Source organism: Pezoporus wallicus, unplaced genomic scaffold (assembly GCF_028554395.1).
Source record: "Pezoporus wallicus isolate ANWC-B61680 ecotype Strahan unplaced genomic scaffold, APGP_CSIRO_Pwel_v1 contig_6401, whole genome shotgun sequence".
Classification (NCBI taxonomy): Eukaryota; Metazoa; Chordata; class Aves; order Psittaciformes; family Psittacidae; genus Pezoporus; species Pezoporus wallicus.
Window position 1 is genome coordinate 2,256,293 of NW_026638608.1, and position 12,878 is coordinate 2,269,170.

The window sequence follows — 12,878 nt, forward strand, 5'->3', positions numbered from 1 at the left end:
TGAAAGTCTGAGTAGTGCTTGACTGGCTCCAGAAGTGCTCCAAAACCTGTTGAGGATCAGCTTTCAGTGCACAGTACCACAAGCTCCATTTTGTGGGGATTTGTTAATGTGTATCACTTGCTGGAAAAAAATAGAGGCTCCTTATTAAAGAAATCCCAGACCTCTGAAACAAGCAGCTGTGGGTTTGGTGTGAAACCCTATTACATACATAAACCCCATCCGTTTCTAATTTGCAGCTGTTGTCTTTTTAATACCTAAGCAGACCCTGTGAAAGGAGGCTAATGACCAGCTCCCTGGGCTGAAGCTCCGCTGGAGCTGGAAGCAGCTGCCCTCAGTCACTGTAGGAGTTAGATCGAGCTGGTGCTGCTCTGAAGCAGTTTGAATGTATGTGCTATTCAGATGCTGCTGCCCTGCTGCTGGTAAGACCCATAGCCAGGCAGCTGTTTTACACTGGAACTGGGCAGAGTAGAAAATGTAGAAATGAACGTTAATGTTCCTTCTTTATCACGTTTATTTGTCATGTTCAGCTGTGCTGGGGTAGTACACACAACAGTGGCCCAGAGGTGACAGTGAAGCCTCATGGACTGCATTTCATAGGTCACAGACTGGTTTGGATTGGAAGGGAGTTTAAAGCTCATCCACTTCCAGCCTCATGCCACGGGCAGGGACACCTTCCACTAGAGCAGCTTGCTCCAAGCCCCTGTGTCCAACCTGGCCTTGAACACTGCCAGGGATGGGGCAGCCACAGCTTCTCTGGGCACCCTGTGCAAGCACCTCAGCACCCTCACAGGGAACAACTTCCTGTGATGTTAGGATCTTCCTGTGATGAGATTAATGTCTAATTTAAATCTCTCCTCTTCCAGTTAAAAGCCATTCCTCTCATCCTAGCCCTACTTACTCCTGTAGAATCTATCCCCCCATTTGTACTTCATTGCTATCAGTGCTGATAGTGAAGTGCAGCCTCTGGAGGCACCGTGACTACACAGCCTTGTACACCCCATGAGAGGGTCAGAGAGAACAGAACAGTCCCTTAAAATAATACTTTAAACTTTGCTCAGGGACTAGCACAGGGGGTGTTGGGTGAGATCCTTGGCCTTGATGGTGAAAGCCTTTGCTTATAATGGTCTTGTACTTCGAGCTAGGTAAGGCTGTCATTTTCTGAGAAGTCCTGGATTTAGAGTAAAACTTGGAATGAATTTCCCAGAGGACTGTTGATTATTCACAACTTGGCTGGGGCTAGGGAGGGGATATTTCCATGCCCCCCTAGTGATAGTTCTCATTATAGCACATGTTAACACAGGAAATAACGATGTCTGTTGGAGTGTGCTAGCTGGGGAACTGGGTGTGTTTGTGCCTAGAGAGTGAAAATTGAAGCATCAGAGGTTGCAAGCAGCTGACCTCATGTTCTCTGCCTTTATGGGAACGCGATCCCGTAATCTCAGCCCGGCAACAGGACATGTGCTTTTCAGCTCTGAGAGCATTCTCTGACTCAGTGGTCATTTTGTAAGGAAAACTGCTACGAGAGTCATGTTTCCTGCATTCTTGGCTGTTCCCACACTGATAGTTCGCAGCATATCTCTCATCAGATTAGGAATTGAACATTTGGGCTGAGCGACTGTTTTTCCTGCCATGTCAACTTGGCTGTGGCTTGATGGCAAACACTGGCTCTGGTGAGGGTGGAGCTGCTCTGTGGTTTGGGCAAAGCTGAGGCCTTTGCTGCCTTGGAGTGGGGTTTGGTAGTGGTTGGAAAGGGAAAGCCAGTGAGAAGTGGTGGTTCAAGATGCACTATCGCATGATGAATCCAGGAAGGCTGGTACGGTTTTTACACACAGCAAAGGAGAAGTACTTGGTGGCTTTCCTTTATGGTGGTGACAACTCACGGAAAATTCTTCAGGAAGGGTTTCACCTGCCCAAGCTTCCCTGTGGATTGCGTAAATCATGGGGGGTTTGGAAACATCGATCCGTTGGGGCGAAGGGCTCCTCCGGGACAGCCGCACGCCGGCTGACACGGGCACGACCACTTCGCTGCCCTCGGGGGAGCTTTCCTGGTGGAGGCTCCTGCTGCTCCAACTAAGACGATAGTGCTCCCGCCCGGGCACCGGCAGGCTCGGGGCAGAGTGGCTGCTGGCGGCAGCGCAGGCTTTGCCGCGGGGCCGGGGCGAGGGCAGGAGCCGCGGACAGGCCCGGGGGCGGCCCCGGCCTTTCCTCGGGCCCTCTCCCACCGCCGGGGCTGCGCTCCGGCCCTCGGCAGCGCTGCCGGCCCCGCCCGGGACCGCGGGACCGCGTCCCCCAGCCCGGGGCCGGGCTGTCGGGCCCCGCTGCGGCCGACAGGGGGCAGCGCCGGGCGGGCGCGACGCGGCGGGCGCGAGCTCGGGCCGCGGGAGCGCGCGGGGGCGGTCCGGCAAAGTTGCGAGGCGCTGAGGCGGCGGCAGCGGCACCGGGACCGGCGGCACCATGGACGACTTGGGTGAGCTCCGAGCCGTGCGTACCCCCCGCGGCGGGCAGCGTCCCGGGCAGACCCCGCGGCCCGCCCGGCCACGCTGCGCCCCTCAGCGCCGCCGTCCGCTCCGCGCCCTGGGGCTCGGGCCGGGCCTGCCGGCGCCCGGGGACGTGTCCGCTCCCCGCCGAGCGCGCAGGGCCTCCCGGGTCGCCGCGCCGCAGTCCGTCCCCAGGGCCCTCGCCCGGGCTGCCTCGGGGCCACCGCCCCAGCCTGCGGTCCGAGCCGTCGGTGTTTGTCCCGGCCGTGCCCCGCGCCCTTCGGTCCCGGACCGCGGGGGCAGCGTGGAGCGTGGCCGAGTTTCAGGGGACGCCTCCTGCCCTGCCGCTGCCGCAGCCTCTCCAGGCTGTGCCTGGGTGAGACCGGTAACGTCGCGTGGGTACGGAGCGATCCCAGGCAGCCCTCGGGGCGAGCAGCGCCCAGCCCCTGCCCAGCGAGCCGCCGGGCTCAGCGCACATCCTCCTGTCTGCTTCGCCCAGGTGTGCTGAAGCCTGCCAGAACCGTGTAGCGGGGAGGTGTCAGGCAGCTGGGCTCACTGGAAAGATCTAGAGAGTTTGAGTTCCTTTGGTACCGAGCCGGAAAGAGGGTGGATCTGCCAAAATCCCTTGTGCTCTGGGAGACATTAGGGTGGCTGAGTTCCGCTTATGAAACTGATTAAATCAGACACTGGGGAGGGGCCGTGATCCGTTACTTCCATCCTACCTTTAATAGAAACCAGGCGTTCTGTTAAGATATGCTCCAGGCAAATCGCAGTTTTCTCATTGGAACTGGAAGCTCATTGAGGCGCCGGCAAGTTGGTGGTCACACCTTCAGAAAACAGACTTTGAATTGGGCTAATGATAAAATGTACAGGGCAAGGAGTCCATCAGCTACATGGCTTTCTGCTGAGAGGTGCACCGTTCCGAGGGAGCCACACCTCACCCTTTGGCTGCCTGGGTGAAGTAGCTGGTGGTGCAAACAGGATGAACTTCTACTGCAGTTTCTTCTCGCAGTTGTTGTTTCTTTAAGCGGAGGCAGTTCTGTTTACTGCTTCTTATATCCCTGGTTGTCTCTGGGAGATTGGGTGGAAGTTTCTAGCCTGTTCAGGAATGTGTTCTTGTCAGAACAGGATTCCCCCAGCCTGTGTATTGACTTGCTGAGTGGCCCTTCAAGGTGAGCATACAGACAGCATTGTGTAGAGCCAGCTTAGCGTCTCATCTGTAACAACCATGGGAGCTGTGCTGTGCCCACTGTGATCGTTGCATTCCAACTTCCCAGTTGTTCAGTCAAGCAGCCACAGTTTCAACACATTTGTCCTTTCCTCTGTAGGAAGCTTAGAGTTGAGCTGCAAAGAAATTATGAAAAAGACCTAAGTTTGTGTCTGGTTTATTCTTCTGGGCAGTTGAATGTATTGGCAGCACTAAAAGTTGAGGTTGTGATCTGAGTTTTTGTCTCGGCAACTTGATTTCATCAAGTCTCAATTACACCAGGCCTTTCTCAATCTTTGTACAGTCTGTCAGACTTTCAGTCATGATCTGATTATCTCATAGAAAGCAAAAATAAAGGAGTGGGACTCTGACTCTCTCTAAGCTTTTCTTTGGTTTACAGAACCCATGGAGGCACACTGGCTATTTTCCCTCTACAAATCATTGTTAGCCCCCAAATTGCTCACTTATTTTTCTAAAGCCATTCACCATGGGATGCATACACAGGAGAACAATGCTGTGCTGATACAGCTCCCCTGAAACAAGTCAAACCGAAGTGAGAGTTTGTTTTTCTTTCCTCATTATCTATGGGTGGATTATCCGAGTTGTGGATTAACTGTGCCATGGATACAGACGTCTGCGCTAGCTGTGTCCAGAGTCAGGCTGGTCGGGCAGGACTTGTTGGTTCAGGCACAATGCCATGTGGACATAGCTGCACTGCTTCTAGGGCCAGTTTTGCCCCCAAAGTGGTTTAGTGTTGAGCCTGAGCTAATAGGCCTTGCAGGTTAAGAGCTGATGTCAAGTAGAATCAGGTTGGATGTTTCCCCATGGTGCTTCTGAATCTGTGTGGTGCAGAAATGGCTAGTGATTGATGGATCTTGCTGGGCATGAGGGGACACCTCACATAGCCTGTTGGTGTGTCCGTCCTCCCTCTGTTTATCGACAGTCTCCTCCTCTTCGATGCAGTTGGTCAGTGTGTACTTGTGCACTCTGAACTGGAGGTCCAGAATTATCTCAATTTCATGCTGCTTGTGCTGGAGAGGGTATGAAATACATGTGCAAATGGATTTGTGTTGCTTTGGGGATTCCTTTGGAGTTGAAAAATGCCCCTTTGTTCCTTCTCTTTCCCCTCAGTGTTGAAGAAGTGGTGTTACACCACACAGGAAACTGTTGGAGAGCTCTGCAGGCGGTGCTTGTGCACCCCATTGAGCTGGGGGAGCCTCCGTGGCACAGGACACGCAGTGCTGGGTCCATGTATAAACCAGAATAGCACGTTGTGGAAAGGGGGAGGAGATGGTGGGTTGAGCAGCTGACCAGGCTTGTCCAGATTGTCTTCCTCCAACCTCTAAAGAAGCATGTTGTGCGGATGTGCTGGAGTTTGACAGGAAGCTTTGCTCAGTGAGCTTGCTGGTCTGCACTGTTGTAAATTGGCACAGAGGGTAAAACTGTGCTCTAAGGACTGAAAATCCTAACTCGGGGTGTTCCCCCTTTCAGTGTGTTGTTACGTGCTGTGATTCCAGGACACGAGTGACCAACAGCACCTATTTGCTTCAGACAATTTGAGATACTGAGTTAAATGTTGACTTATTCTTGATTCTGTGGTGCTACCTAAGTAGTAAGTGTGACCAGACCCATTAGGACCTGCTGGTTGAGGAGGAAGAAACCCAATTCATGTAGTGTGTCATGTATTTTGTGGTAAGGGGAATAGGAGAAAGGAAACTGTACATTTGCTTTAGTTGGATACTCTTTGGTTTTGACTTTGGATGTGTTTTTACAGCATTTTTCTGAAAGGGATTGTTTGCAAACCCACCAAACAGAAATGCTGTTGCTTTTAGAAGCTTTCTTTTGATGGCTTTGAAATTCTCACTTCTCTACTGCTTGTTTTTTTAATATATAAAATTAATTTATTTAAAAGGCTTCAGATTTTTTTTTTTTCAACAGGATTTTGCAATCAAACACAAACACTGAGCTTGGAAAAGATGCTTTACAAAGAAGTTATTTCTGTTTAATGAGAATGTATTTATGGCAGTGTTTTGGCTGTGTGTGTAAACTAGACTGTGAGCTGCTGATTTTAGATGTGCTTGCTCACTTCTAGAAGGACTTTGCTAACCAAACCTACTGCAGCAATGTGGCTTCAATAGTCTGGGTGCAAAGGTTCAGTAGCACAAGAGGTTTTACTTTAGAAGTTGTTTCCCTCTGGTTTAGGAACTATAACCCACCCTCTCTTCAGGGTTTAATCCTCTCAAGGTTTAAAGGAAGCAGTCTTGCATTGATTTTTCATGGCACTGTGGAGGGGGTGCACGTGTTTCCATCTGTCATCTCTCCTAACATTTGGAAGACTGCTGCGCTCTGCAGGGCTATGCTGTCTGTCCTTGTGAGGAGGATGCTTGCCTGTTTCTGACTTGGTTCCTTCACTTTGGCAGTCCTGTGCAGTGGGTTTTGGTCTTGTTTGTCTGAAAGTTTAGTGTGAAATTGCTCATGGTCACCTATACCCAGGAAATGGTACTGGGGAAAACACTGGTAAAGTAATGTGGTCCCTTGGCTTTCTCCTCGCTCAGGTTTCTGAGTCATTCCTGCTGCTGGGCGAGAGGACTGCAAACAGAACTAATACTCTGCACAATGGGGTTCTGACTTGTTTCAGCTTCTTTGCTGTTGTGACCCCTCATAAAACAGGGACTTCATTGTCCAGAGGAGCTCAGACAGGGAGTCCTCTGCCTGGAGCAGTGTGTGATGCAGAGAGAGGCTGCTTTTCTTGTTGCTCTATTGCCATGGAAAGGCTGGACTCTGTGCTGTCTTTAGCTCCTTTGTCCCTCGCTGGGAGAGGTCAACTTATCCCAAGTGTTCAGCTGCACTCCTCATTAAAATTGATCCTCCGACATCATCTCTACCACTAGAGAAAGAAATAGGTAACCTCTCATACATCATCTTTAACTCTGTCTCTCTACCTGTTCTTTCCCAGGGAATCATGATACTTCAGTTTCTCCAGACTCTATTTTCCCTCATCTCTTTCCCCTTGAAGTGGATTTATTATATGGAACAGGTTGTGAAACTGCAGGAATGACGGATAAAATTCTGACCTCTGGCAGCAGAACAAGCAGTAACAGTGCACTTCTGGTTAGATCAGAGTTGTTCTGCTGATCTACTGCTAACACAGATGTATATAAATTCCTTAGATCTGTGCAGCTAGAGTGGAGAGAAAGCCCATCCATGGTCACAAACCAAATCTGTTTGAATCAGACTAATGTGTTAGTTGTGGTATGCAGGATCTGCTGCAGCTTCAGAGATAGCCAGAACAGATTCCGAATTCAGCTGTGCCGTGCTAGTGGAAAATCAGTGTGAGTGAATAGGATCTCTGCTCCCAGTTTCCTGCTCTGCTCAGGCTGTGCCTCACGCCCTTTGTGTACTGATCTTGTGTGTCCCTTTTTTTGTCTGAGGCGGAAGCTGTTAATGAAGATGCTGTTCTACTCCAGCTGCTTAAAGTGAGATACTGTCTGCGGGAAGCTTCTCTGGGCTACGATAACAAGATAGGGTTTGGGGAATGAGTTTCTTGCTCACTTCAGCCTGTCCTAACTAACTTAGGTTTAATAACAAGCCCTGGAAGTACAGGTTGTTATGAGTGCTGAGCTATAATATTTTAAAATACTTCAGAGGGAGCTGAGGAGACCTTTGGGTCCTGTTCTTGTTTCAGCGTTTGTAAAATCTCGCCTCGCATCTCGTCCAGTTTCAGATGGCAGCCAAAAATGGTGATTCCCAGCTTCCCCCATTTCTTGTGTGCTTGCTGCTTATTTGGTGACTGTCAGGCTCCAGAGTGAATTGGTTCAAATTTCAGACCTTTTGGAAAACCAACCCTTTCTCCCAGACTGAACAAATGGTTTGCCCTTGGATCAGTAAGCTGAACTGTCTCGCCTTGTGGCAACAAAACTAGATCCAGTGCGAGGAGTGGCACAATTCCCTTCCAGTTTAGGCTGAAGTTAAATGGATTGGGGAGAAAGTGGAAGTTGTGTTTTCAAATTGGTTTAACTTGATTTTATCCATAGCCTCAAAAACTTGCCCCAACTGTTGGCATATTGTTTCTCCATCTGCAAAGTAGGGATAATGGCTCCTTACCTGTGAAGTGTGGTTAATGTTTGGTGAGATCTGTGTGTTTCTGAGATGCTTCCAGCTGAATATATCAGAATAGCAACTCTTCCAAGCTTTTCTGGTCTCCATTGCTGGAAAAGCTTACAATGGCAAGTTTGAATTAGATTGAAAAGTTTTTATTCCCTTCTCAGCCCTGTTTAATATTCCTTCTCTGCCTTTCTGATTGCTCATCCTTTCTTCATCCTCTGCTATGACAGGCTGTGAGTAGGGAGAAAAGATTTCCTTTCCCTTCCAAGTTCCCCACAATAGTTCTACTCTAGTCTTTCCCTTTACCACAGAGCGTCATGGAGTCATTCAAAGAATGTAGTGTGCTAAAGATATACCATAAAAACAGGAGGTGGGTGATGACTTTCTCATATCACTCAGCTATTTTTCCCATTTGTGCTTATTCTCATTGCAAATGGCCCCAGAGCAGCAGAAACCAGCTGCCTGCGATGGTCTCCCTTGATTGACTGGTGTTAAAATCCACACTTTGGTATCTGTTTTTCAATCCTGATGAAGCAAAGTGGAAACGGCAACTGGGGTGCTGTGGAGCAAGTGTTGGTGTTTCAGTTACAGGAGCTTGAGTCCCTGAGGTTATGTGTTTGTGCTGTTTAGGAGTCTGGTAAGCTCTTGCTGCTCAAATCAATGCAGCTTTTTCTTTTAGCAGACAGTAATTATTCTGCATTTACATGGGAAATTTATTGAAGCAGTTTGAGCCAACTATAGGCTGAGGATCCAAGAGAACTTATGGCAAGCCACAGGGGGAGGCAGCCTGCATTGTTATTGCTTGGCTCCTTTTTCCCTGTGCTGGACTGTCTGTACATGGTGAACAAGATTAGTTCAAGTTCTTTAAATGATGATGAGGTAGGCATGCCACTTCTCACAGTGTTCTTGTTATGTGCAAACTTGGTCTAGGTGGCTTTGCTGGAGCTAGAGTACGTAGAGTACTCTGCTGAGCTAGAGTACGTCTGGCTGGCAGCACACAGTGGAGTGTAGCTTGAGTTCTTGAGTTTTTCACTCTTTATTGCATGTGTCTAAACCTCTAACATTTTGCAAGTGATGTGAAGAACATAAAAAAACTAAATGGCACTCCAGGGAATAAACTTTCTGAATGACACTTTGCGTGAGGAATTGTGCTTTAAATGGGTCAGCTATAAATCAAACTCTGTGGGGTCTCCAGGAATAAACCAGTCCGATGTTTTTGTCACAAAATGGAGCTGGCAGACAGAATTAATCTGTCTGTCTAGACGCTTGATAACGTCTTGCTTTATTTCTATCACTGAAGAGCAAGGTGAGCACAGAATTTCACTTTGTGCTGGTGGGAAGGTTGTGGTCATTCAATGACTGGGATTTTCTAAAAGCAGAAGAGGGACAATTAAAGCCAGAAGTAGAAAAGGTCATTGGCAAGAGGGCTGTAAATGATTTGCCATGGATTAGGGGCATAATACTCCCATGTTCTGTCCTCCTTCATGGTTCTAAACAAGCTCAAGGTTTCTCTTTGAAGAGGTTCCTTTGGGGCTGGAGACACTAATTTCAGCTGGGTCAGACAGAAGAGCCTAAGGTTAACTCCATGTCACTTGAGCTTACTGGTGCCTCATGAGTAAGGTGATGGCCTGGCTGCTCTCCCTGCTGCTCATCTTGTTTGACCATCAGTTGTGTTTGCTGCTCCCAGTTCCTCACCACCAGCTGCATTGGGACTCTGGGTTTTGGTTGCTGCTGGCAAATTACCCCTTTTGGGCAGAGGTGGCCCACAGGAGTAAGATGCCTACAAGCCGTGTTTCTGGTTTGCAGCTCTCCCTCTTGTTCATTATGGTTTACGAGGGAGACTGTCCTTGGGCTGTGTAGGCCTGGTGAGGCCGCATGATACACAGCTGGAACTATTCTGCCTGGCTGCAAGCAGCTCCAGCAGTTAGACTGGATCCCTGCTGGGGGAGGGAATGAAATGCCATTTCACCAACGTCATGAAATCTCTTATCAGTGGCCAACTCAGTGTTGTGGGTGGGTGAGCAGCGTTGGCCAGAAGAAGCTGCCTTTTATTTCTGCCGTGAAATGTGAGGAGCTCAGCGCTGTCAGTCAGGCTGGGAGCTGTGGAGTTCGGGATGAATGTGTCAGTCAGGTTCTTAGAACCCTAAGCTTGTAGTTTTCGATCTCTCCTGCTGGTGCTTAATCTGAGATTTGCTACTTGACTGTCTTGAGCAGTTCCCTTGGGCAGTGCCTCACAAGCACAGCTGCTCTGGCACGCTGCTCCCTACTTCTTAATTCCTTAAATCCTGTGCCTCCAGCACCTTCTGCCTTGGGATCATGCTTAAAAGCCTTGGCCATGTGAGCTAGGGATAAAATCTGTTTGGTTGTCATTCATTTTTCTGTAGGAGTTGGTTAAGATTTGGTTGTTGTTTGATTCAGTTGTTGGGTGCTACTTTACCATCAAATGCGAGGGAGAAAACTACCTGAAGCAGGTCACACGGTACACCCCTTATGGTGGTGTGAAATTCGGAGGCCTTCAAGGCTGGCTGGATCTGATGGAGTCCCCTGGTGACACTGCTTAGGTCTAAAAAACACTGTACATGGAATGGAATGGCCAGCGCCGTGTGAGGTGTTCAGCGCCGCTTCCTCTCCTCTGGAGCAGTATCCCTCTGGTGTGATCCTGCCTTTGCAGTCGGGAGGCTGTTGGGGAGGAGGATTGAAGGGAAGGGGCTGGGGGTGGTGCAGGGAGGAAGCTTTATGTAATTCTTGGCTGGCTTGTGAGTAATTGTTTTAATGCAATGGAATGCAGTGTATTCAGTGCTTGCTTGGCAGAAACTGCGATTATTTTCTATTTGGGGGGAGTTGGAGTTAGTCTGTTTTCCAGCTGCTTTAAGCAGTCAGGCTTGGGGTTGTGGCAGAGATAGGGATGGAATATCGTTCTCAGCAAGGGGGCAGTTACACTGCTGTGTGTGTGTGGGAAGTTGTCTTTGTACATTCAGTGTGTAAGTGGAAAGCCTGGTCCCTCTGTGTCGCTGTGGGTTGGGAATGCTGGCATGGTTCTGAAGGGGATCAGACGCATTTTGAAGCACCCAGCAGTGCTAGGGCAGTAGTGATGTGAGTAGGTACGTGTCCATCGAGGTACCTGACAGGGAAATGAATCAATTTTCTGCCCTGCTTCAGTGTGTAGCAGGGAGGAACGTGATGAGTTGAGACAAAGAAGTCAACTTAATTTTCAGCACAGCAGAAATGTAGGGGCTGGGAATCTTGACTAGTGCAAAATGCTGTCTCCAGTTATCTCAGATGATTGTTGGCTTTTACTGCAGGACTTGGTGGAGGAGCAACCATGCTGAAAAACCTTTCTGAGAAAGCAATTTGAAGGATTTATTTCATGTACCTATGAAGGGGAAGTTTATTCTCATGCTGCTTCTATTTCAGTGTTGCTGGCATTTCCATTTTTGGTCAGTGCTGGAGGTTGGTTTCTCTTACTCATCTTTACCTCTCAGAAACCTACTTTCTCTTTGGTCTTTGGTTTTTAATTGCAGTTTTCCCTTGTCATGAGCTCTCTTGTGAGTAAAACAGCCTTTGGTTGATAGAATTTTCCCTTGCTTTGTAAGAAAACAACAACTTCTGTGCAGGGCGCTGGGATGAAGAAGCTGTCAAGCGTTTAATTGCTTTAGTAATACTGCTCTTGGTAAAAAGAAATCCTCACTGTTCCTCTTGCTGGTGATGAAATAAGCAGGAGACTTGTGACTAATACTTCTGTGCCGATGCCAGATGATAGGTGGAATGATAGGTCATGTACCTTCTCACAGTAGGAAGAGATTAAACTTCCATGTTCTCCAGCTCTTACTGGCTACGATCTATCCCAGTTCTAAAAATGTTAGTTTTCTGGCTGACTTTAACAATTTCCTTTCTTTCAGTGGGCCTCTATCATGACATTGTGAAACTCTTGAACCACATTCTTCTGCCAGTGCTTAACAGACAAAACAGCAAAGCAGAGCTCTAGAGCTGAAGAGCCACCAGCGATCTCCATCAAATTACCACCCACATCTTCTCCCTAAGTAGACTGGGGACCAGTTCCCTCATTCATTTCTGAAACATTGTGCTCTCTTTGTTCCCAGAAGCTGCTTTTAAAGTAAAAAGCTGCTGCTTTAATCAGATTTTTGACCATGTGCTACTTGCCCCCTTGTACTCTGTTGTCTATAAGAGACATTGCCCACTATCTGTAATTACTTGGGTTATCCTTTAGTAGAACGCTCATCAGATTGAAAGCTTTCTTGTAAAGCTTTCTGCCCGTTATAGTTAGAAGTAGCACTAAGACCCACAGGACTGAAAAATGTTGACTGTTTCGTTGTCATTTCCTCTGTCCTGCCCTGTGAGTTTACATTGTGCTTTTGGCAGCGCCTTGAATAAAGTCAGTTGCTGGTGATGACTTACACTTTTTGGCTTGTAAAGAGTTTGGTGTTGCTTCCAAGTCTGCTCCCACTCTCTGGTGCAGAGGACCCTTGCAGAAATGAAGACTTAAAAATTCACCATTTCCAGAGCACTTTCTTAGTAATTAGGTTTGTAGCAGGCAGTTAAACCATGTACCACGTTGGACAAAAGCTGCTCTTTAAGGAGAGGAAGACAACTTGCCTCAGAGTGGTTGGCAGGTCAAACCAGAGGGTCTTTTTTTAACTTGTCTTTATTTATATCTCAACCTATGCTAATATATGTACACTAACCTTTCATTTGGCATCCCTGGTATCTGGGTGAGATTTGCTGGGACTTCATTTCTTCTTACAGGCACAGGCTTTTAAAACTTGAGATACCTTGGGTTTTAAGGCTGGATTTGCATTTGTTGAATATTCTTTGCATTTATTCTCTTGGGAGATGTGCTTCTTACTTACTGAATGGGAAGTTGCTGGAATTAATGAAAAAATATTCTCTTGAAGGACTAAAATGTCTCAAGTCTGCATTCTGATTTCCTATTTAAAAGCCTTCAGTATAGAAATGGCTCAGGTAGACTGTACAAGATATGGTTTTGATTGCACTGTCCATATGATTGTAGCGTCTCTACTGTCCCTGTTCTTTATGGCTGGAATCCTCCTTTTGCTGGTAGCTGGAGCATT

General features: G+C 48.1%; 1 protein-coding gene across 3 annotated transcripts in view; it reads left to right on the forward strand.

Moving 5' to 3' along the window:
* Positions 1–2,364: 2,364 nt before the first annotated feature.
* Positions 2,365–12,878, forward strand: part of PXN (paxillin) — a 45,089-nt gene continuing 34,575 nt past the window's right edge. For all 3 annotated transcript variants that reach the window (XM_057411500.1, XM_057411498.1, XM_057411499.1), the window contains exon 1: positions 2,365–2,467. In XM_057411500.1, the coding sequence (XP_057267483.1) occupies positions 2,455–2,467 (13 nt within the window). In that variant the 5' untranslated portion in view covers positions 2,365–2,454. The remainder of the gene's footprint in view (positions 2,468–12,878) is intronic.